The sequence below is a fragment of the Helianthus annuus genome, chromosome 14, assembly GCF_002127325.2.
Source record: "Helianthus annuus cultivar XRQ/B chromosome 14, HanXRQr2.0-SUNRISE, whole genome shotgun sequence".
Taxonomy (NCBI): domain Eukaryota; kingdom Viridiplantae; phylum Streptophyta; class Magnoliopsida; order Asterales; family Asteraceae; genus Helianthus; species Helianthus annuus.
This window is the reverse complement of record NC_035446.2, coordinates 144,836,817-144,861,686: the sequence shown is the minus strand read 5'-3', so window position 1 is coordinate 144,861,686 and position 24,870 is coordinate 144,836,817. Positions and strand designations below refer to the sequence as shown.

At 37.6% G+C, this 24,870-nt stretch overlaps 2 protein-coding genes across 6 annotated transcripts; one reads left to right on the top strand and one right to left on the bottom strand.

Annotated features, from left to right (window-relative positions):
- The first annotated feature begins 11,145 nt into the window (after window positions 1-11,145).
- Window positions 11,146-16,200, top strand: LOC110904148 (mitochondrial phosphate carrier protein 3, mitochondrial). Of its 5 annotated transcripts, none has more exons than XR_002572377.2 (5): window positions 11,146-11,813; window positions 13,544-14,099; window positions 14,205-14,248; window positions 15,621-15,741; window positions 15,876-16,200. XR_002572377.2 is itself a non-coding variant. In XM_035983344.1 (4 exons), exons 1-4 carry the CDS (start codon window positions 14,003-14,005, stop codon window positions 15,928-15,930), a joined length of 321 nt encoding a protein of 106 aa, XP_035839237.1. In that variant the 5' UTR covers window positions 13,967-14,002; the 3' UTR covers window positions 15,931-16,200. The 5 variants fall into 5 exon arrangements, 1 of the variants encoding a protein (XP_035839237.1); XR_004879555.1 differs by having other exon boundaries at window positions 15,617-15,741; XR_002572376.2 differs by having other exon boundaries at window positions 14,185-14,248.
- Window positions 16,201-16,891: 691 nt separating this feature from the next.
- LOC110906026 (B3 domain-containing transcription factor FUS3) lies at window positions 16,892-21,208 on the bottom strand. Its single transcript, XM_022151372.2, has 6 exons — window positions 20,619-21,208; window positions 18,399-18,488; window positions 18,163-18,263; window positions 17,738-17,784; window positions 17,581-17,657; window positions 16,892-17,481 (listed from the first exon to the last, which is right to left on the bottom strand). Exons 1-6 carry the CDS (start codon window positions 20,796-20,798, stop codon window positions 17,122-17,124), a joined length of 855 nt encoding a protein of 284 aa, XP_022007064.1. The 5' UTR covers window positions 20,799-21,208; the 3' UTR covers window positions 16,892-17,121.
- Window positions 21,209-24,870: the final 3,662 nt, after the last annotated feature.

Sequence of the window (24,870 nt, the reverse complement as noted above, 5' to 3'; positions counted from 1 at the left end):
CTTCCCTTTAAATTGGCCGGTTTCGACCTAGTATTGGGTATGGACTGGTTATCTCACAACCAGGCCCAAATCGTCTGCAACAGAAAGCAGATAGTGATAAAGACTCCGACTGGTGAATCACTTACCATTCGGGGAGATACCCAGTACGGATTGCCTGAGCAAGTGACTATGCTCAAAGCTTCTAAATGTCTAAAGAAGGGTTGTGTCATCTATATGGCACAAGTGATTATTGAAGAACCCAAACCGAAGATTGAAGACATTCCCGTCATTTCGGAGTATCCAGAAGTTTTCCCTGAAGATCTACCTGGGTTGCCACCAGATAGACAAGTGGAATTCAGGATTGATATCATCCCTGGAGCAGCACCTATTGCTAGAGCGCCTTACAGGCTAGCACCGACCGAAATGAAGGAGTTAAGGACCCAGCTGGATGAACTGCTAGCTAAAGGTTTCATCAAACCTAGTTCGCCTCCCTGGGGAGCACCTGTCCTGTTTGTGAAAAAGAAGGACGGATCGATGCGTCTGTGCATCGACTATCGCGAACTTAATAAAGTCACGATAAAGAATAGATATCCCTTGCCGAGGATCGACGATTTGTTCGATCAGTTACAAGGGGCAAGTTACTTTTCAAAGATTGACTTGAGGTCAGGCTACCATCAACTGAAAGTCAGAGATGAGGACGTACATAAAACAGCATTTAGGACTCGCTACGGTCACTACGAGTTCCTAGTGATGCCTTTTGGGCTCACTAATGCACCGGCTGCGTTCATGGATCTCATGAATCGCGTCTGCAAGCCCTACTTAGATAAGTTCGTCATCGTTTTCATCGACGACATTCTTATATACTCGAAGAACCAAGCTGACCATGAGAAACACCTTCGCTGTATTCTCAAGCTGCTACATCAGGAGAAACTCTATGCCAAATTCTCCAAGTGCGAATTCTGGCTACGAGCAGTCCAATTTCTAGGACACGTCGTCAGCGAGCGTGGTATCCAGGTGGATCCCGCTAAAGTAGAGGCTGTCATGAATTGGCAAGAGCCAAAGACGCCTACTGAGATTCGTAGTTTCCTGGGGTTAGCAGGATACTACAGGCGATTCATTGAAAATTTTTCAAGGATTGCTGCACCCTTAACTTCCTTGACCAAGAAGAAGGAAAAGTTTGTTTGGGGCCCTAAGCAGCAAGAGTCCTTTGATATTTTAAAGCAAAAGCTGAGCAACGCCCCTGTGCTGACACTACCGGAAGGTACCGAGGAGTTCGTAGTTTACTGCGACGCTTCACACACTGGTATGGGATGTGTGCTCATGCAGAAAGGCAAGGTCGTTGCCTATGCTTCGAGACAGTTAAAGGTGCACGAGAAGAATTACACCACCCATGACTTGGAGCTGGGTGCCGTTGTGTTCGCACTAAAACTGTGGAGGCATTACCTGTATGGTATCAAGTTTGTGATCTATTCGGATCACAAGAGCCTTCAACATTTGTTTAATCAGAAGGAGCTAAATATGAGGCAACGCCGTTGGATGGAGACTTTAAATGATTATGATTGTGAGATCAGATATCATCCCAGCAAAGCGAATGTAGTCGCTGATGCCCTGAGTAGAAAGGAAAGGGTGAACCCATCCGAATCAATGCCAAGAGCATTGAAGTCAAGAATAATTTGATTGAAAGGGTGTTAGCCGCACAGAGAGAAGCTGTGTTGGAAGCTAACTATCCTAAGGAGAAGTTAGGAGTAACTGAGGAGCAGTTAACTCTTAGCAAGGACAGAATTTTACGTTTGAATGGACGAATATGGGTTCCGATTTATGGAGGACTACGAGATGTTATCCTCCAGGAAGCCCATAGTTCCAAATATTTTGTTCACCCGGGAGCTGATAAAATGTATCAGGATCTAAAGGCGAATTATTGGTGGATAGGCTTGAAAAAGTCTGTAGCCGCTTATGTAGCCAAATGCTTAACTTGTGCGCAAGTCAAGGCTGAGCATCAAAAGCCATCTGGCTTGCTACAACAGCCTGAACTTCCCGAATGGAAGTGGGAATGTGTAACTATGGATTTTATTACCAAGTTACCCAAGACAAGGAAAGGAAATGACACGATATGGGTTATAGTCGACAGACTGACTAAGTCAGCTCATTTCTTACCCATCAAGGAGACTTATAGCTCCGACATGTTAGCCCAGTTATACGTTGATAAGATTGTAGCCTTGCATGGCATACCTGTGTCTATTATCTCTGATCGGGATACTAGATACACGTCGCATTTCTGGAAGAGTTTCCAGCAATCTTTGGGCACACGTTTGAATTTTAGTACGGCTTACCATCCTCAGACAGACGGTCAGAGTGAGCGTACTATTCAAACGTTAGAAGACATGCTGCATGCATGTGCTATCGATTTGGGTGGTAGTTGGGATAAGAACCTACCACTAATCGAATTCTCCTACAACAATAGCTACCATACCAGCATTAAGGCTGCGCCTTTCGAGGCATTATACGGTAGAAAGTGTCGATCGCCTGTTTGTTGGGCGGAAGTTGGAGATTTCCAATTATCAGGACCAGAGATAGTCTTCGAGACAACGGAAAAGATTGTCCAGATTCGAGACCCTCTCAAAGCTGCCCGAGATGGGCAGAAGAGTTACGCGGATCCAATGCGTAAAGATTTTCACTTCGAAGTAGGTGAAAAAGTGTTACTTAAAGTATCACCCTGGAAGGGGGTGATGCGTTTCGGTAAGAAAGGCAAACTAAGCCCGAGATACATAGGACCTTTCGAGGTTATTGAACGGGTCGGGTCAGTTGCCTATAAGCTAAACTTACCGGAGGAGCTCAATGGAATTCACAATGTGTTCCACATCTGCAATCTAAAGAAGTGCTTCGCTGATGAATCATTGGTGATCCCACACACAGATGTGCATATAGATGAGGGCTTAAAATTTGTGGAAAAACCTTTGTCGATTAAAGATCGACAGGTGAAGAAGCTTCGAAGGAAGTATGTACCTATAGTAAAGGTCAAGTGGGATGCCCGTAGAGGTCCCGAATTCACGTGGGAAGTTGAAGCCATGATGAAAGAGAAATACCCTTATTTGTTTGAGTAAATCTCGGGTCGAGATTTATTTTAAGGGGGTGAGGATGTAACACCTCGAAATTTTGTGTCCAATGATGTGTTAACACATGTCATGAATTTACACGTGGCATTAAATAATAAATAAAGGACTAAAGTTGACAAACCTTGAAAGTATGTAAATTCGAGGGTTATAAATGTCAACAAAGGGTAAATATACTATATAGTAACCCTAAACGATGCTCGTACCTTCAAACGAATAAATCATGGATCGTACGGAAGCGAAACGCGGAAGAAAGTGAGAGATTACAAAGCTACAGGGGTTAACTGTGTCAACATGTTTAATTATACCTCTGAGTGACCCTTTGACGAACCCGAGGCTTTGTAACAGTAAAATACGCTCACTAGAATGTACTGTATAAATTCCGCGAAGTTCCGTTTTAAAACGAGAAAGTTATGATCAAATTCGTACGAGAAGGGTTAAAAGCGTCAACAATGAAAGTCAAGGCTTTCCGGATAGTAATTAAATTAACCGGGGACTTGACAGTGCGGGTAAATGGCACGAGGCCTTAATTGTAATTAACCGAGGGCCAAATCGCAAAGTTACCCCTTCAAACCCGAAAGGTCAGGTTATTAATTACAAAGATTCGGTCAATCATTACAAAAGATTTAAAAATCTTTGAAAACAGGCCTCAGGCGGCCCGCCTGAGTGAAACATATAAGTTGATGCGGGCCGCGAGCCTCCTGCATATACGCGTGCTGACATGAAGATTCAGGCGGCCCGCGTACAAGGTGCCTGATCTCTCATGCGGGCCGCGTGACAGACACAGATGCAGAAACTTTGGACAGACTTGTTGTTTGAAGTTGTGAACGATCAAAAGTGCAATAAATGAAGCATGGGCGCCCTCTACTTGCCTCCTAGCACCAAGGGCCACCTGTTGAACATCCATGCTCCATTGTAGGTTGATGTGTAATGATCTAGAGGCCATTCTTTCACTATAAAAAGGCATACATTGTGCATAAGTGAAAACACACCTCAAAACTTACCTTCTGATCATTCCTGGAGCTCTCAAGCTTTCCTTTATCATTCTAAGTCGTGCACTAAGCTTCTGTAAGTTCCCTAACCCTTTGTGGTTTCATTTTTCAATAGTTTTAGCCTAAAAGTCAATCCGTCGTAATTAACGATTGACTTTGCGATAAATCACGAATGGTCCAGTGATTTGTCGAATCAAAGATAGTTATATGATAGTAATCATGTGGGCATTAAACCCCTAAAAGGGCACCCTCTGATTCCCACTCTAACTAGTTCAAATGTCGAGTCAAACGCGCTTAGAAAAAGTCAACAGAAATGTCATTTTGCGATTTCTTGCATAATCTGTAATGTAGATGATATGTAACCTGTTTGAACACTCATAAAACATGATAATAAGTATATAAACTAGTCTAAGCTTGTTTGATCCGACCATTTATTGTTTTGACCCGGTTTGGAGCCGAAAGTCGCAAAAGTTGACTTTTGCATTGACTTCAGTTCTGACCCGTTAAAGTTTGATTTAGATATGCCTTAGGACTCTCTTAGGACCAGGTTACATGATGGTATTAACCTCTGTGACCGGTTCGTTGTTTGTCCGAGTCTTTTACACATTTCCGTTAAATGCTTAAAAGTTGACCGTAACGCCCTTTTTAATTTAAAACGAGAATTTCGGACACGTGAAAGGATCATGACCTTGGTTACTGATTTCTAAGCATGTCCCTAAAATTTCATGTCAATCCGAGGTCCAGAATAGGAGTTATGCTAAATAGCGCAAATTGCGAAACTTTAGTAATTAAATAGCGCAATTAGCATAACGCCTATCTAAACCCGGATTTCGACACCAAACCTTTTACTCACTGTTGTAAAATAATATTTTGGGATTTTTAAAGATTTTTAATTATTTTTAACCTGCTCATAACCTGTGGTTATGGCAACGGTTCGGTAAAAACCGAATATGCCCTTTTCGGCCATAACTTGAGTTCTACAAGGTCTTTTGACCCGATTCTAGTTGCTACTGATTTTAAATAATAAATAAAGTATTTTAGACTTTATAAACTGTTCGGGAAACTTAAATTTCCTGTAGAACTCTAAAACCTCTTTTATAATCTTTAAAAAGACCAAAATACCCCTACGGGGCATAATATGAACTTACACTCGTTACGGGCATTACGGAAGGTATCCTACTGATACCACAACCTCTTTAAGGCATGTTGACTTAGGAAAACAGTGTAGGACTCTTACGGTTACCTGTTGCGCCTATTGCGCGCACGGTTCGGCTTATGTAACTAGTTTACATAAATTAGCCGAAACGGGTAAAACCATATCGTTTGGACCCAAAAATCCAGAGTATGATTATTATACCCGTATAAAACAAGTCTTCAAACTTGTTGGGTCAGAATCACACTCCATTCACGGTTTTCGCCTTTCACGCGATTAAACCGTAACTATACTTTGAAACTGACCGGTCTAAGCACGGCAAATATAAAGACCCGTTAGGATTCTAATAGGTTATTTTAAAACCTTCGTTCCAGAATAGGAGACCAGTAAAAGCTACATGTGATTTATTCAATTAAGGATTATACTTGCAAAGGTAAATACTTTTAACTTATTTTCCGTTATACGGGCTTGGGTTACGGTATCTAAAATACCGCTTGGTCGGGCAATTAACCCCATCTCATTTGTAGTTGGGTATTATCAATGTGACCCGTTTAAAAACTTGTTTTGTTGGCTTAACGCCTTTGGGGGCTTAATGACCATGTCCCAGATATCCTTGGCAGCATTTACGAATGGCCACGACCTTGACATCCCGGTGTAGGCGTACACCCGACATTATGTCTATAATTATAAAAGTGTAGTCGTTGGTTACCCGCCACGGTTTTATACTATGTGGTGTGTCTATTAAACTTTAACCCGACACGACTCGGGCGACCAAACGCATAGTAACATGTAGTTCTTTACAAGATTTGATTATAAATTATCCCAAGTTATAAAGAGTTTGTGCCTTGAGCATTTAAACCAATTTTATCAAACATTTTACAAAAGTGTCAGTTGAATGTATTTACCAGTGTAAACTGACGTATTTTCCCCAAAAAGACTAAATGCAGGTACTAGGCGTAATTGGCTGGGATTTCTCCTTAGCATCATTAGAAGTCTCGCAAGCTTAAGATGCCTGAAGTCTGTTGAACGATACTTTTGATATTATTATTTGATCCCCTGTGGATTATTATTTCAACAATGGCGATACATTGATATTACACTTAAGTTGAAATATATTATCTTATTGCTTCCGTTGTGCATTCATTTATATTGTGTGGTTTGACTATAATGTTGCCAACTACGTCACGGTAATCCCCCACCGGGCCCACCGGTGAGACACGTGGAAATCGGGGTGTGACAGTCACACTGGTGGAATCATTTAATGTTTCTACCCGGAGGTGAGGATGAGACTGGCCATGACCGCTGCCTTTTGTTTGTCAGATGTCGTTGACGTCTATGATCGCGATGGCTAGTGGGTCGAGAAGGTTATTGGGAAAACTGGATCGAAATACATGGTGCATTTTAAAGGTACTGGTGAAAAGATTGCTTACCCTTTGGACTTGTTGAGAGTTCATCAGGAATGGGTCTGGAAAAATGGTGTTTGGTACTTTTGTTAATTTCAGAAAAATAAGGTATTTTGTCTGTGTTTGGATTCTGCTAATTCGATTTTCTACCGGATCTGTAGTAGCATCATGCAAATCACAACCGGAGATTTGAAACGGTAGGGATTCACAATTTGTTTGATTTTGCTAATAGGATTCAAGGGTAGTTATTCAGTGAATGATTTTAGGGTGATTTAGGGGTTTTTATAAGGTGTTAAAGTGTATAAAGGATCCAATTCCATGTCATCTCATTGTGCCACAAGGGATAATAATAGACACGCAGGATAATAAAACTAACCAAGTTAGTGTAAAGTTAACAACGTGGTGCTATAACACACTAAGTGTTAAGTTGGGGGTGTCGGGCGTCAAAGTGTTAGTTTGGGGTGACATCTGCCAATAGCCAATAGTTAGGGGTGATAAAATCCAATAACTCGAAATTTTAAAGTTAAAGTAATAATGTATATAAATGAAATAAAAAATAAATGTTTTATTGGATCTTGAGAAATATTAACCCACCTTGTCGCTTGTGCCAACACTTCCTCCTTGATCGTCGTCCAAGTTATGTTTTCTCTCTTCCTACTCGTTTCATCTTTGTGTTTGTTTTTCCCTTTCTTTTTCTTGGGCTTTTATGGTCGTGTTTTTGGCACAAGTTCCTTTTCATCGTTTTGGTTAGAGAAACAAAATCGTGCTCGACTTCTTGTGATAGTTATAGTCTGAGCATTTTTGTTTTTGTTGTTGCATATGCAATTTAAACACGATTTGAGCTTGACTAAAACCGGAAAATGAATACATAGAGGGATCGATATATGGTGTAAATGGTGGTTGGTTTGGATCCATGGCATAAAGAAATGGTGTAGAAATTGGGTAGAATAATGTAAGATGGTATAAAAAATGGTGCAGAGAAGGGGTAATTTTTTTTAGGGGTATTGGATTTTAATAATCGCAAGTTTCACTAATTGCCTGGTAATAATCCCAAATTCAAAAATTGCCTACAACAGTCCCAACTTGTAAGATTTTGGCCATCAATGATCCTTTGCTAACTGGGTTATAACCCAGTTAGTTTTTTGCTGACTGGGCTGCTGACGTGGCACCATCACCACCTCCACCTCCACCTCCTCCTCCTCCACTGCCACCACCATCTCCTCCAGCCACCACCATCACCTCCGACCACCTCCACTTCCACCTCCACCCACAGTCTTCCAGCACCGGAAAAACACTATCACCTTCGATTCACCATATCCACCGAACACCCCACCCTTCCAACCTCCGGCCACCACCATTAAACTGCCATCCGCAACTCCAACCGCCTCACCGAAAAAACGTGATACCTAGGTATGGTGGAAATTTTGAAGTTTTGAGCGGCGGAGAAGGTCACTAGAGGTTGGAAATGACAAGTGGTGGTCTCCTTTGGTGGTTTCAGGGGTAAAGAAGGTCGTCAGATTAAGTTGCAGGTCACCGGAGTTGCGTAGATGGTGAAAGTTTTAAACTTTTAAGAAGCGGAGAAGATTACAGGAGGTCGGAGATGATTGGTGGTGGTCTCGTTTGGTGGTTTCAGGGGTAAAACGGGTCGCCGGAATAAGTTGTAGGTCACCAGAGTTGGGTATTTTGAACTTCTGAGCAGCGGAGAAGATTACAGGAGGTCGGAGATGATTGGTGGTGGTCTCGTTTGGTGGTTTCAGGGGTAAAACGGGTCGTCGGAATAAGTTGCAGGTCACCGGAGTTGGGTAGATGATGGAGGTGGTCGGAGATGATGGTGGTGACCGGAGGAGATGATGGTAAAACAGGTCGTCGCAATTTTTGAAGTTGAGATTATTACCGGCCAATTAGTGAAACTTGGGATTATTAAAATCCAATACCCTTTTTTTTATTAAAATTTACCCCCTGTTCATATTTTTATTAAAATTTTCAGCCTCCTCAGCGGATATCTTCGTGGAGAATTCCACGCTCATCACGATTCACCAAGAGGAGGGGGGGTGTGGTGTTCACTATTGACGACGATTCCACGTCACCTCCACGAACCCCCTTCGGCTTTAGGCTGGAAGGTGTGGTATAAAGCTCCTAGGGGCTTTATCACGCCACGTCAGATCTACCTAGGCGCCACGTCATATGGGGGCTTTAAAGCGTCTCCCTTTAACTTGCATGGTGTGGTATAAAGTCCCCCTATTAAACAAAATAAAAAAAAATTTATTGGTTGAAAAGAGATGGGCCCACCTGCACACCTCTTTTTGCTCGTTATCACGGTGGCGGACAAAGGATGGTGCCCCCCTTTTAACAACAAGGGGGTGGTCGATGGCGGACAAGGGCATTATAAATGGCTGATGTGACGGGTGGCCTAAGCCACACCGCAAAGCCTTAGTATTAAAATAATTCCCAAATCAGCCTCGTTAGGTTGAAATATTGACATTTCTTATTAATCACTCTTGTAAATTGCAACGTACTTAAATACATATGTTTGAAATTGAAGGTGATGCATATAGTGGGGCTTACAAATTAAGTTAATCATCAACACTATTTGCAATAATGTCCTTACCTTAATTAACATTAATTTTATCATGCTAAGTTTTAATATATCAACACAAACCATCAAGGGTGAGCAAGTTTTACTGTTAACTGATAACAAACGATAACCTAGGGGCGGAACCAAGAGGGATACAGAGGGTTCATTGACTCTTTGACTGACCACAATTATTTTTAGGAAAGTGAAGATTTGAATTGTCAGTGGTGATGTGAAAATAAACGGTGAAGACGAAGTGAAGTGAAGTTTGTAAAATAAATAATGGGTTTTAGGCTTTATACGCCATGTCAGTGTTGATGTGAAAATAAACGATAAAGACGAAGTGAAGTGAAGTTTGTGAAATAAATAATGGGTAGACTTTATACGCCATCTAAATTTCATACACCATCCGCACCTAATACACCTATGTGATATAACAACCACTTTGGAATAATTCTTTTCTTCAACAAAAGAAAAATGATTTCTTGAATAATGGGTCCTTTTTGACCGGTTGCGTGTGTCTATTCAAGATCCTATCTTTGAACAATTAAAAAGTCAGTTAGAGTATTTGAAGGGGTTTGTTTATTATCTCGTGTTGGTGTTTATGAAAGGCTAGAAATGATTTGTTGTTCGAAAAGTCCATAAGAGATTGTGATTGAGATAAAAAAAATGAGAGGTTTTGGGTGGCTAAAAAATAGATCTTTATGTAAAGGAAAATTGGCATGTAATAATCCCACCTAGACCTTATTGGCCGTTAATAATCCCACCTCAAAATATTCCCCCCACCAGTCCCACCTTTCACCTATTTTTCCTACAACGGTCCCCCGTTAAAGAAACTTAACGGAGTTAAGCTTTTTTCCAAATTACAAACAGATTTTTTAGGTCTTTTGATCAGAACAATGATACGAGTCCATTAATGTAAAATTTACTTCGAAATGGTGCTCCAAGTGACTTGATTTTGGTTATTGGAAATTTAAACACCCGAATTGAAGCGCCGTTTTCATTGTTTGGAGCACCATTTCTAGGCAAGTTTTATATCAATGGACTCGTACCGTCGTTCTAATCAAAAGCCCTATAAAATCTTTTTGTAATTTGGAAAAAAGCTTAACTCCGTTAAGTTTTTTTAACGGGGGACCATTGTAGGAAAAATAGGTGAAAGGTGGGACTGGTGAGGGGAATATTCTGAGGTGGGATTATTAATGGCCAATAAGGTCTAGGTGAGATTATTACAGGCCAATTACCCTTATGTAAATATATAGGTTGGAAGGAGTGGTGTAAAACTGTAAATTCCCCATGTATACGTTGTAATTTGGTCACTTGCCCGTTTGGGTTGGGGTTTTTGTTTTGTAGTAGCCTTTTGCCCGTTTGGGTTGGAGGTTGTTTTTAATGAAATTTTATTTAAAAAAAAAAGTTAGAGTATTCACAATGTATCCGTTGTATTTATGTGAGTTAGTTACTTATATTATAAAAAATGGCTCTAAGTGCATTTGAGTGAAGGGAAGAAAAAATATATGAGAATGTTACTGTTTGTCTATAAATATATCAGAAACATTGTTTACTCTTTATAAATTTGCTAACATTTTTAAGGTTGTTGTAAGTAGAGAAGAGAGAAAAACTAATAATAAAAGTATAAAAAAAATATTAATGCAATTATAGGAACATGGATAAGGAATCTAATGACGCTATCTACGTCACGATGACACCACGCTTTAAAACCTCTTTCCACTAAACCAACTTATTTTAAGGCCATGTGTAGTGGTAAAGAACTCAAGCGGGCTGCCCCATAACTCTCATAGATGTGGGGTTATACGACATGTTACAATTGTGTGTTGTGTAAGTAAAGAGGGTTATATAACTTGAGTGTATAGCCTAGTTATACCCCTTTAATTATACATATATATTAATGCATATCTATGTGTGTGAGAGAATAACAAATAATGAAGGGGTATGGGTCAGTTATAATTTTCGCGAGTCAGACCTTTTTCCGGGCTATAGCGCCCCTGTAACGGGGTTCATCGGCGCCATAAAGCGTTATGGGGGTGGTGGCGCGACATCAGCTGCAATTAGGGAGGGACTAAAAATGTAAATTATGCCATCAAAAGCAAGACAAATACGACGTCGGAAAAGGGAAGAAACTTGTTATTGCCTATTGGGCCATTGGCTCTCAAGGACTGCCTGTCTGGACATTGTTGATCGATTAATAAGCAAACCCTTCCGGTTGAGATTCCTGAAACGGAGAAGAAATCGGAGAGATTTGAGTCGCCGACTCACCTCATTTCTCAACCTTCTTCTCCTACCAACTCACTCATGGCGGTTCCCGACAACTCTCGTCAATCTCTCATCCCTAATTTCCTCTACACTTCTTCCATTTCTCCCAGCACCCTACTCATTAGCAACACATCAAACCCTACACTGTTTTCTTCTTCCTCCTCACCTGCTAAAGTTCACAATAACTTCGTGATTCCTGCTCCTAATGAGCCCCTTGGCAAGATTGAGATGTATTCTCCACGATTCTATGCTGCTTGTACTGTTGGAGGTATTCTCAGTTGTGGTCTTACTCACATGGCTGTTACTCCTCTTGATCTTGTTAAGTGTAACATGCAGGTAGTTTGTTTTCTTTGTTTTTTTTTTTTTTAACTTTGATATGGTTGATTTTTTATCATTTAGTTTGTTTGGATGATTGTTTAGTAATATGAGTGGTGATGTCTATGACTAGATCTGTGTTTTGTATTTATTTTACGTAGCTTGTATTCGTATTCAATTTTGACTTTGGTTTATTCTGATTGGTAATGTGTTGTATTTTAGCTGGTGTTTGATAATCATCTTTTGATTAACAATTGTAAGTTGGGCAATTGATTCACAATTGTCTGTGTAATGCCATTACCGCCTTACCGGTCAACGTCTTATAGAGTTTATATGACTTTGTTGAGAGTTTGAGTACACTCGAGTTGCTTAATATATTAAGTTTTATACAATATACATTTATGATGGTGCACTGGTTTACACTGAATGTGATTTTTCAAAATGTTTATAGTTTTAGGAGAGAACGGTCATCGGTTGCTTATCAAATTTATTTGTAATCCTACATGAAGTAGGTGTATAAGTGTGCTTTAGGCATGCATAATTGGTACTTAATACTGATAATTTTGCAGTTTCGATCCACCATTGCCTTTCACTTAGGGTTTTATTGTCTATTGTGAAAATAGATGAAGGATGTGATACGTTGTTGAATATTTCTTTTTATTAAATGTATATTTGTACTTTATATTTAATGACAATATAACATAAAGTGAACGATATGAAGTGTTGTGTTGTGTTGTGAACCACCCAACATAATTATTTATTTAAGCTTAAAAAGTTGATTGAGCTGGACTTGAGTGTCGTGAGCATATCTCCATTCCCCATTGATCCAGACGTTGGACTTAATCAAGTTTGTTCACATTTAACCAAATGGGTCACAGGTTATTTGGGTCAGGTAAAAAGTGATAAGTTAATTCCAATAATTATGCAGTCAAAGTTAATTAGAGTATCCGAGGTCAAGGGCTAAACATAAATATATTTAAGCATATCGGTTATGATTTTTCTTTTATGATTAGAAGTTGTTTTCTGTTCTTATATATAGCTGGTAGGATAAAGTTGCATTACGTATCAGTTTTCCCTTCATGTTCTCTCTCAATAAAACTAATATGCGTTGACTGTTTCAATTTACTGTTTTTTTTTTCGGTTCTGTTCTTTGACCCAATTGTCTAACACTAGAAACATTGGTCTATTCATGTATATGCATTGTAGACATTTGAGTTCCCATTACATATGAGGAGATATCACATCCCTATGCCCATAAAGGGTTCTGATTGAGTTCATGTTTGTGCTAGTGAATCCAGTAGCATATTACTTGTTTGGAAAATTATATCTACGACGTATTTTAAAAGATGTCAAATTTGTCAAAAATCGCCACGCTGTAAAAAGTATAACGTGAAAGACACAATGACTCCTTGTATGAGGAATTTTGGTTGCCACATGGATTATGGGTAACTTTACATTTACATAATGCTTCAAGGAAACATGTTCATCCAAATTTTATTAGTACTTGTCAATATCATTTTCTGTGCTTGTTTATTACTTTCTCATGCTAATTTTACTTTCTTTAAAGTTTAAACAATCCAACCTGAAAGCATATTAAGTAAAATAAGATCTACGTCTTTGTGGAACTCTACTAATTTTATCACATCCATGTTCATTCTATCCATGGTCTTCTTTTATGTATTCATAACATCACATCTTTGCAATTCTTATGAGACCATGTTAATAATCCCGTACCTTTGTTAATTACTCAGATTGACTCTGTGAAATATAAGAGCATCTCATCTGGTTTTGGAGTATTGCTGAAAGAGCAGGGTATGAGGGGCTTCTTCAGAGGATGGGTCCCAACACTTCTTGGTTACAGTGCTCAGGGTGCCTGCAAATTTGGCTTCTACGAATTCTTTAAGAAATATTACTCTAACATTGCTGGCCCAGAGTATGCAGCCAAATACAAGACTTTGATCTACCTTGCCGGGTCAGCTTCGGCAAAGGTAATTGCTGAAAGAGCAGGGTATGAGGGGCTTCTTCAGAGGATGGGTCCCAACCCTTCTTGGTTACAGTGCTCAGGGTGCCTGCAAATTTGGCTTCTACGAATTCTTTAAGAAATATTACTCTGACATTGCTGGCCCGTAGTATGCAGCCAAATACAAGACTTTGATCTACCTTGCTGGGTAAGATCGGCAGAGGTAATTGCTGATGTAGCTCTTTCTCCTATGGAGGCAGTGAAGGTACGTGTCCAAACACAACCTGGATTTGCTAGGGTTTGGGAGATGGACTTCCAAAGTTTGTCAGATCGGAAGGTGCACTCGGGTATGCATAATACTTATTTATTTTTCTTTGGATACACTTATAGCTATTATGTTATTTATTTCCTTTTCGTTGTTTCTTCACATAGCTTTTTCTTATACTACGTAGCTTGTACAAGGGATTGGTACCGCTTTGGGGACGGCAGATACCATGTAAGTTGAGGCATCTGAGATGCAACATTTTTCTTCTGATGTCACTTTCTAGTTTTTATTCCTTTTGTTTTTCCTTAAAATACTATTTATGTTCCAAAATTATTGTCGGCATTCAATATTACTTTTTCGCCGAAGTAATTAGCCAACTAAAAAAATAGACAATTACAATTTACTAATTTCCTCAGTTCACCTTTAATGCCCCTTGTCATTAATCTTACAAGTTTTTCAAGTCAGTTGGTATCTTTATCTGCATTAGGGGTAAATATGGCATTCTGCAAGCTAAAAATTGCATTACATGTAGAATCTTAGTTGTGTGTTTTTTGCCGGTGCATGAAGGGCGTAATAACTTAACGCAAACACATTTTAATTTGTAAAAAGAGTAATAAATACCTAGAGAAAGTGTATTGTACAATTGGCCTTAACGTACGAGCGTACGCGATGAGTATTTCGCACATTATAAAACCTCAAAATCATAAATCCGCATGCTGGAATTTGTCCGAGTTTGTGAACCACATGTTGGGAGTGTCCAAGTTTGTGAAACCGCATGTTGGAAGCTTCCGAGTTTGTGAACCGCATGTTGGAAGCTTCCGAGTTTGTGAAGTCCGCATGTTGGAATCGTCTGTTTTTGTGAGTCCGCATGGTGAATCTTCCGGATTTGTGAGTCTTCCGAGTTTGTACGTTATAATCCGCGCGTTATAACCTCAAGTTATATGTTCATCACGTACGCATTGTACGTTAAGGCCAATTGTACGTTAACTAACCCCTAAATACCTATCCTATTAGCTCTGAACAGTATGGAGGGCCCTTATACAATTTTACTATGAGCTAGTTGTGACTTGTGGTTGACATACAAGCTATAAATAAAATTGATACATCTAAATTAGCAGCTGGATGCAAGATTTGGTAATTGGCATATCTCATATAAAAAATGAGTTATCAGTGTTTGCATGTTGTAAACAATTCTGTAAGCCCTGATGCATTGCTGTGCTAAATTATTGTATGAGTTTTTGCTTTTGCTGTTCTATGTGTTAAGTCACAAGTGTATCTATTAAGTATTAACACCCAAAATGGCAAATCCTGAACAAGTATGCCATCCCTACACCAAAGAACGAGTGCAGCAAATCACTGCAACTTGGAGTCAGTTTTGCTGGTGTCTGGTGGATATGTAGCTGGTGTCTTATGCGCGGTTGTTTCTCATCCCGCGGACAATCTTGTTTCCTTTCTTAACAATGCCAAAGGGGCTAGTGTTGGAGATTTGAGTGCTCTGCTTCAACATTCTCTTATACTCTATTCAAGTGGCATGATAAGTTTCGTTTATCATCTAAAGATTTCTTAATTTATATTTTATGAAATGGTTTTCCATTTCAGGCAGTGAAGAAGCTTGGACTTTGGGGTCTTTTTACTCGTGGGCTTCCACTACGTATTGTCATGATTGGAACCCTCACTGGAGCTCAATGGGGAATCTATGATGCTTTCAAAGTGTTTGTTGGACTGTAAGTTCTTAAATTTGGTTCTAACCGAACTGAAAATTTGACCCGGTTTGAATATTTGGTTTCGGTTTGGTCCAGTTCTGTCTCTTGCTTCTTCATGTTTTACCAAAAAATTTTTAACTTTCTGTGATGTACAGACCAACAACAGGCGGTGCCGCACCTGCTCCAGTTGCCGAGATTGAGAAGGCTTAGGTGTTTGGATATGGAGCCTGAGCTCAAACTGAGTCTATAAATATAGGACTTCTTAGTGGCACAAGAGTAATTTTGGAGAGTTTTGACTCTTGTGCTTTTAAAAAGGGTGAGGTTTTAACTTGTTTTGTTTATGAAATATTTTTGGTATCGAAGAGGATTGTGCTTCATCGATCGAGAAGTTTTTGTTAACCATGAAAGTAATTTGGGACAAATGATATGGTGATACCTTTGGCCTTGAGCAATAAACGCACCCATTTTTTCGTCTATTTATTTTTGTCTTAAATATTTTATGTTTAATGTTTTGGAAAACAGACCAGCTTCTAACTAATCGGATAATTAATTCATATATTTCAAAAAAAAAAAAAAAATTATAAAATACAATTTGAATAACAAACTATTGGCTATAGAAAATAGTAAAAAGGGAAAAAGTATATATAATTTTTGAAACAACCAATGATTTTATACAAGAGTTAATTACATAGTTAGTCCCTGTGGTTTACGCAAAATAACATACTTAGGTACTAATAGTTTAAAATCACTTTCTAGGGTATTAACTTTTCAGTTTGTAACGTTTGGAGGTATTAACTTCTAGGGTATTAACATAGTTAGTTCTTGTGGTTCACACAAAATAACATACTTAGGTACTAATAGAATGTGATTTTAAACCTACAAATAACGTTAATACCTCCAAACGTTACAAAATGAAAACTTAATACCCTAGAATGTGATTTTAAACTATTAGTACCTAAGCATGTTATTTTGTGTAAACCACAGGGACTAACTATGTAATTAACTCTTTATACAATATATAAGAAATTATTAATTAAGGGATAATAGATGTGGAAAGCAAATTGCTTCCGAAATATATGCTGGTGATATTGTATGTCATCAAAGGTTGGGTATTTAACATCGCGAGCTGCTCAAGGTGTAAGCGCCGAGGGACAGAAGATGCTTAGCGGATGCTTGGAATTGAATGTTATCATCTTCTAGGCAGTTTTGGGTAAACAACTTTAAACGACAACGCTTCATTTACTTAAAGCACATAACACATGTCCAAAACAAAACACATAACACATGTTCGAAACAAAACACAACATACAGGTTTAAGTTGTTTCGATGTATCACACAGATAACATAAAAGTGCAGACGATATAGATAGAAGCTGCAACACTAAGAGCCTTGCTTTCTCACTTACACCTGAGGGAGATCCTTGCTGGACAAATTATCAGATGTCACATTTGGTTGAGTTGGCGAGTAGTAATAGTCCTTGATTTCATCCCACGAACTGAACGAGTTCAAAATGTCACTGAAATAACTGTCATCATCATTCATGAAACTCGTACCCGCAATACTTTCCGCTTTCAGAAAGTTGTCAGAGACGTCCGGGAGATCAAATGCCCCAACTTCAGCAACAACACCATTCTCAACAGCATCATCGTTTCCAGCAGCATTATCATTCAGAACCAAATTATCCATGTTGTTTCCTTCAGTCGCAGTCGTTTCTTGGTTTGCACGTCCTTCAGCTTCACTAGCTTTAACACCTCGAATCATCTATTTATGAAGCAAATAAAAAACATTATTGTTATTCAATTATTTAAGGGGAAATTGTATTTTAACATTTTATTAAAATTCAGTATATAACATGCGTACATAGTTCCAAGTCACCATATCCTTGTACATCAGCATATAGTCACCTGTTTGCAATCCATACTTCCGTATAAACGGCCCTGAGAAAAGATTAATGATTTAGAAAAGATAAAACGTTGAATGATCGAAGAGAATGAAGGGTGGTGTATGAATGACGCACCTGTACCCTCAAAAACATACATTCGGCTTACATTATTTGGCCAGTACCTGTTGAAAGAAGGCATATAAATAGAATGCCTATAAAATTCTAAAAATGAAGTAAATGTCATAAACTATGGCCTAAACTCTATTTGTGCTTTATAACATACCATTTCTGTAGAGTCATAGATTTTGACCCTTTTTTTATAAAAAGAAATGGGTCTATTTGGGCTGTGTTTTATCTCAAACAGGTCAAATAAATTAATGTAGGTTAAATGGGAAAGGGGCAAACAAGCTGTAAATCGCCCATAGTGTAACCTCGTAAATTGTTTAATTCAAGACTTCGATTAATATTACAATCATACTGTTTTTATACTCATGATTAACACAATAACTATTATAAGATATTTTGAAATTGAACAAAAAACTTTTACTGTTCAACCCGACCTGTATTTGAATGACCATGCAGCCCCACCATCCATGTCAAGCACCGGTAACATGAAACTTTCGTGGTCTAAGAGCCTAGGTAGATGAATCTCTGCCGAGCGCTGAAATGAATACAAATAATTAAAATCAATAAATTTAGATATCCAATTAACCAAACAACATTATTGACCTGTTAAACTCATTAATTACCATATAATTATAACTTTGAACAGTAAACGAAATAAAATAAGATCAACCTTTGGCAATACGATTCTGCCGACATTGTTGACGTCACTGTTTTGCAGCCTTTTGCAGAATAGGAACACCATCATCCCCTGATTAATGATCTAATATTGAGAGAAAGAAATTCTATGTTTAGCTAGATTGAAGAAAAGAAAGATAACGATATGGGAAGAAAGTCTTTCACAACAACGAATATGCGATTTGCACACTTTTCCAACATGTTTAAAAAAACGTGTGAATCCGCAGATATATTAAAGTCTTGTGAATTTTTTTTTTTTTTTTCAATAGGAAAATGCTAAACATAGCCTTCAGGGTCAAGGTTGACAAACATTTTATGGTTAAGTTTTGTTATATTTGTAAATATATAGTGGACAGTAAGCTTAAGTTGATTGATAAACATTCATTATTAAAAAAAAAAAAAAAAAAAAAAAAAAAAAAAAAAAAAAACCATAAAGTTTTTGTTAAACTTAGTCCTAAGGGTTATGTTTGGCAAAATCCTTTTTTGTAACTACAAGCAGAAAATTTCTTTTGACTTTAATATATCTCTGCACTTATAAATGTAATCATCATTTACATATGTATGAAGATAACTTGGGCTTGCTTATAAAACTCTGCTTCTTGCTTTTTTTAAAATAAGTTGTATGGAATAAACAACTCAAACTGCTTATTCAAATAATCAGTTTGGGTGACTAGGTGAGGCGTCCAAAACGCCCTCATAACAACATATTGTTGTATCAAAACACAGTAAGCAGATAAACAGTTTTAATAAGCAACTCCAAACACCCCTAAGTGTGAGCAAGTAGACCAAAATTTACACATATTCCAAACCGGTGTAGAATAAAATATGTGCAAATCACATATTTGTTTTAATGTTTAACGGTTCATAGTACGAACACAAAGTGACGACAAGCTACTCACTAAACGTTTGTGCTGAAGTGACAAAATATTTTCTAAATTAAACGAGTGACGACACGCGACAAAACAACACCGACTCGAGCCTTACTCGCCCACGATTGGAGAGAAATATAAAAAGTCATAAATGGAAGGCGTATCAACTTTCTTTTCTTGTTAAAGGCATAGCCAATTAACATCGACTGCCATTTGTTTGCATGAATAAGCATTATAGATCATTCGTATGCAAAACCATGAACGTATATACATACCTAACGCAATGCTAATAATGTCAAAAAGGTTAGTTATCAAAGAAAAATCTATTGAAGTGATATAGAAACGTCCCAACCGTTTCAGTCTGTTCAACAATGATTTAGTGTTCTAAATCTAAGATGGTTTATCATACTAATTACAGTTGATTCAAAAAAGCAGTCTTCATAAAATCTATATTATACAGTCATAAGATATATATGACAGTGAAAGGAACCTTCTTACATGGTTTATCAATTCTAAACTAATGACTTGATTTTCTTTTTCCAAATATTCATTTAAGTTAACTGTTTTTGTAGATTTTCTTGTTAAATTCATATTTGGGAAAATATAAATAAAAAGATCTAGGACTCAAACGTTTGCATAAACGGTTTTCCATATCGCACCAAACCATACTAATATTTATCATAAAAACTTGACCAACAAGATCAAACACTGGCTCTTCTGGTCTAGATGAGCTAGTTTAAAAAAACCACATCCTTTTGGACTCAAAAACATGTTCTTATTTATTAAACTACAAAGTAATCAGTTGATTCTTTCTAACTGGACAAAATACATGTTCAAAAATCTCTTTATTTCTTTCTAATTGAATTAATTGAAATCAATAAAACACATGTTCAAAAATCTCTTTATTTCTTTCTAATTGAATTAATTGAAATCAATAAAATACATGTTCAAAAATTTCTTTATTTCTTTCTAATTGAATTTTTTAAAATACATGTTCCAAAATCTCTTTATTTGAGTGTCACTTTCTAATTGAATTTTTTAAAATACATGTTCAAAAGTCTCTTTATTAGAGTGTCAAGATTAACTAGACTGTAATTCGTTAAAACCAAAACAGTCCACCACCTTTTGATCTGTATTTAGATTAGAACAATTAGGTTTTTAATAACTTAAAATCTGCATAGGTTGTTGATATGATCACCTCTCCAACACGAAAAAAATCTGATCAAATTCAATAAAAAGTAAGCAAAAAAATAATTGTTAATAATCAAACTTCCTGCAAACAAAATCAAATCAACAAACACATAAAATAATAATAATAACAATAATAAAAAGTCAAAAAACCATACGTTAGGAGGAAGAGGAGGAGGAACAAATCCAGATTCACGATTAACCGGACTCCGTCTAGTCCTCGAAAATCCACCATTCCTGAACGGCATCATCCGCCTCCGCCTGGCCTCGGCAGCAGCAACGGCGGCGTCAACAGTCCTTCTGGCCGGAGGTCGAGAGTAGCTGATCGGGAACCGCATTTTGAATTGGAAGAGGAAGCAAAAAGAAACACACAGTTGGTAATTGTGTGTAATGATTGATTGATGTTAAGAAAGGAAGAGTGAGTAGCGAGCGGTGTGAAGTGGTTGAGGAGAGAATTAAAGAAGCAATGAGAGCTGCTATATTTAGAAAGGAATGAGTGAGGATTGTACGTAGTGCATACATTGTGTAACTATTATTTGATGAAATTGGAGAAATGACGGAAGAAAGAAAGGGGAGGAGTAGTGGTTGCATTGATTGCAGACGGCACGGCGGAGGAAGGAGGAGTTTTGACGGTGGAGGAGGGTTTTTGATTCGCGCCATATTCCACGTTAATTTCGGTGCTTCGGGGATGATGTCAGAAGAGGGCCCACCACCGATTCCCAGCTTCTGCCAGGTCACACCCTCTTTCCGTTACCGTCTATTTCTTTTTTGAGAAAATTACCAAAATAGCCAAGCAAAAAGTTTGATTTACCAAAATAGCCATCTTATGAGTATTTGGAAAAGGGCATCACAGGTTCAAATGCGCGGGATGCCTCTTTCAAGACCCCCCATGCGTCTTTAAATATGAAAATGACGCATGTCTCAATGATTAGGTAGACTCTTCCAATGCCTCTGGCAGACTCATCCAATGTCTCAACAGACTCATCCAATCCCTCAACAGACTCATCCAATGCCTTAGCAGACTCGTCCAATGTCTCAGGCATCCAATACTTTAAGAAAATACTTTAAAATATTTAAAAAAATACTAAAAATATTTTTTTAATTTAAAAAAAATATTTTAAAATTTATATACATAAAGTATTTTAAATTTATATACGTATAGTATTTTTTTAAGTATTTTAAAGATATCTTTACGTATATAAATTTAAAATATTTTTTTAATTTTAAAAAAATAATTGAAAAAATTAATTTAAATATTTTATTAAAGTATTTTTTTAAAATTTTTTTATGTATTTTCTTAAAATTAGCCAAGATATCTTTACGTATATAAATTTAAAAAAGTAATTTTTTTTAAATTTAAAAAAAAATATTTTTAGTATTTTTTAAAATATTTTAAAGTATATTCTTAAAGTATTGGAGGAGTCTGCCTGAGGCATTGGAAGAGTCTGCTGAGGCATTGGATGAAAGCATTGGATGAATCTGCTGAGCGATTGGATGAGTCTGCCTGAGGCATTGGATGAGTCTGTCTGAGACATTGGAGGAGTCTACCTAATCATTGAGACACGTGTCACTTCCATATTTAAAGACGCATGAGGGGTCTTGAAAGAGGCATCTCACGCATTTGAATCCGTGATGCCCCTCTCCAAAGACTCATGAAGTGGCTATTTTGGTAAGTCAAACTTTTTCTTGGCTATTTTCGTAATTTTCTCTTCTTTTTTTAGTTTTACAAGTCAGTCAATGTTCAACCAATATTTGAAAAACCAGTTTTTACATCGCATCGGGTTAACAAGCCCAGACCGATCGATTGCCGAGGCCCAAAATCTAAAATTTTGTTTGTATACATTATATAAATAATAGGGGCTCTGTATGATATAATATAACAATGAGTATTGCAGCTGGTTGGTATTTGAGTTTCGTTTGCGATTATTTCTACCTTTGTTTTTTTATTTTTTGTAGCTGGCCGCTTGGCCTGACCTTGTTGTTTTTATTTTTTGGTTTCATAAATTTTTGTTTTTGATGTACCTTTTCATATTCTATCTTTTACACATTAAATTAAGTTGCCTTTAATACTAGAGTTTTATGCTCACATGTTGATGTTGATGTTGATGGTGGCTGGTGTTGATGGTGGTGTTGGGTGAAAGAGGTTAAGCGAAGTGAAGATCGAGAGAAAGAGCGAGCAGGAAGGGGAGGGTAGAGGTGAGTCCTATTAATTAGATATTTTTCTTTTATTTTTGAGTAAATTGCCGAAATTGTCCTAAGGTTTTGGCATGTTTGCCAATTTCAACCAAAATAACTTTTTTTGTACCATATTTTCATTCACTTTTGGGATTTTTTGCTATTTTCATCCAAACATCTAACTTTTTTGCCAAAATCATCTATGAGATTTGGGATTTTTTGCCATTTTCATCCAAATATTTGACAAAAAAAAAAAAAAAAAGCAAATTAGACTGTTGGATGAAAATGACAAAAAATCTCAAAAGTGAAGGACTATTTAGGAAGAAAAAAAAATTGTTTTCGATGAAACTGGCAAACATACCGAAACCTCAGGGACGATTTTAACAATTTACTCTTTATTTTTTCAATATAAAAAAAGAATGAATCAAGATGGCAATTTGAAAGATTTAAATTGAAAATCCTCAAAATACCCTAGTTAAAAATGGGGTTTTTGGACGGAGTTAGACAATGTGATCAAAATGGGGACAAAAGGAAAAAGTCAGGGACCCAAAGAAGAAAAAACAATCTATTTGGACCAAAATAGCAAATTTGAACAAACCTCAGGGACTAAAATGACAATTTACTCAAAACCAAAACAGTAAAATGTCGGGATAGTCCCTGTTGTTTGCTCCATTTTCACCTTTAGTCCCTAATTTTCTAAAATTACAGCTATAGTCCCCAACTTTTACAATTTTTCGGATAGTCCCTGAAGCGGATGGGAGTTAAGTTTTGGTGTTATGTGGGTGTGAAATGACCAAAATATTCTTTATATTAAGAATAGAGTAAATTGCCAAAATAGTCCCTGAGGTTTGGATATGTTTGTCATTTTCATCCAAAACAACTTTTTTATACCATATAGTCCTTTACTTTTGGGATTTTTTGCCATTTTCATCCAAACGTCTTTTTTTTTTTTTTTTTTTTTGCCAAAATCGTCAGTGAGATTTGGGATTTTTTTTTTTATCATTTTCATCCAAATTCTTGATAGAAAAAATAAAGCAAATTAGATGTTTGGATTAAAATGGCAAAAACTTTCAAAGGTGAAGGACTATGTTGTACAAAAAAATTGTTTTGGATGAAAATGCCCAAACCTCAGAGACGATTTTAGCAATTTACTCTTAAGAAAATAATAAACAAAACATAAGGACTATTCAAGCATTTAAACAAATCTTTCTATGTATTCTCACCCTGCTCTCTTTCTCTACTCTCTCTCTCTTTCTTTCTCTCTCTCTCTCTCTCTCTCTCTCTCTCTGTAAACAAACCTCCCCTATTTCCATCCAAACAACATCACACCATCACCTCCACCAACACCCTCAAACCACTGCCTACACCAATTCTACATCTTGCTCACTCACACACACCTGTAAAATAGAGAAACAGAGAGAGAAGCGAGAAAAATAGGAAGGTGGAGACGGAGGGTGGCCAGCCAGCCGACCACGACGGCGGCGCATTGGATCTCCACCGCCATGAACCGCCGCCATGTTTTCTGCGTTAAATTTCAACTGCCGCCAGTGTTGATAATCGACGACGCATAGTTGCAGGCTTTAATGGTTGTTCGGCGAAGAGTGGTACCAGGTCACGTGGTGTGTGAACATTGAGAGTATGAGTATGTTATGTGTGGGAAAAGGTCTAGGGAGGGATAAAGGTCTGGTTAAATACAGGACTTCGATGTTAAAGGTTTATTTGTTAACCGACCAGAATTTTTGGTGCAATTGCTATTAATGGGTCAAGGTCGGTGTGATTTAGGATAAGTTTATAAACCACCGTCGTCGTAAGAGGTTTGTGATTCCGGCGACAATGGTGAAGGGTGATGGTGGCAATTGTGGATGATGTTGAAGATGATGGTAGGAGGGTGAGGTTGTGGTATTTTTTCGACGGGGTGAGGTGATGGTGGTGGAAGGTGGAGGAGGTAAAGATTGGGGAAGATGAAGAGGGTGGGGTGGGTGGAATTATATTTCTTTTTTATTGTTAATTTAATAAGGGTATTTAGGTTATTTCACACTCATTTAACACCAAAAACTAACTTTTATCCGTTTCACAGACTATCCGAGAACGAATTTGTAAAACTTGAGAACTATAACTGCAATTTTAGAAAGTTGGGGAGTAAAAATGAAAATGGAGCAACAGTTTTCTCAAACCAAAACATAAAAGAAGTTTATGAGTTGGGCTAGGCTAGGCCCAATGGATCGGTTCGGCTAA

What these genes read in the sequence shown, in the direction of transcription:
- LOC110904148 (XM_035983344.1), top strand. Translation starts at nt 14,003, where the DNA reads ATGGAGGCAGTGAAGGTACGTGTCCAAACACAACCTGGATTTGCTAGG. An exon ending in TTGGGGACGGCAGATACCAT is followed by an intron (nt 14,249 to 15,616) that starts GTAAGTTGAGGC and finishes TTTCCATTTCAG; the next exon opens with GCAGTGAAGAAGCTTGGACT. An exon ending in TTCAAAGTGTTTGTTGGACT is followed by an intron (nt 15,742 to 15,875) that starts GTAAGTTCTTAA and finishes TGTGATGTACAG; the next exon opens with ACCAACAACAGGCGGTGCCG.
- LOC110906026 (XM_022151372.2), bottom strand. Translation starts at nt 20,798, where the DNA reads ATGCGGTTCCCGATCAGCTACTCTCGACCTCCGGCCAGAAGGACTGTT. An exon ending in CTCCTCCTCTTCCTCCTAAC is followed by an intron (nt 18,489 to 20,618) that starts GTATGGTTTTTT and finishes TCTCAATATTAG; the next exon opens with ATCATTAATCAGGGGATGAT. An exon ending in ATATGGTGACTTGGAACTAT is followed by an intron (nt 17,482 to 17,580) that starts GTACGCATGTTA and finishes CTTCATAAATAG; the next exon opens with ATGATTCGAGGTGTTAAAGC.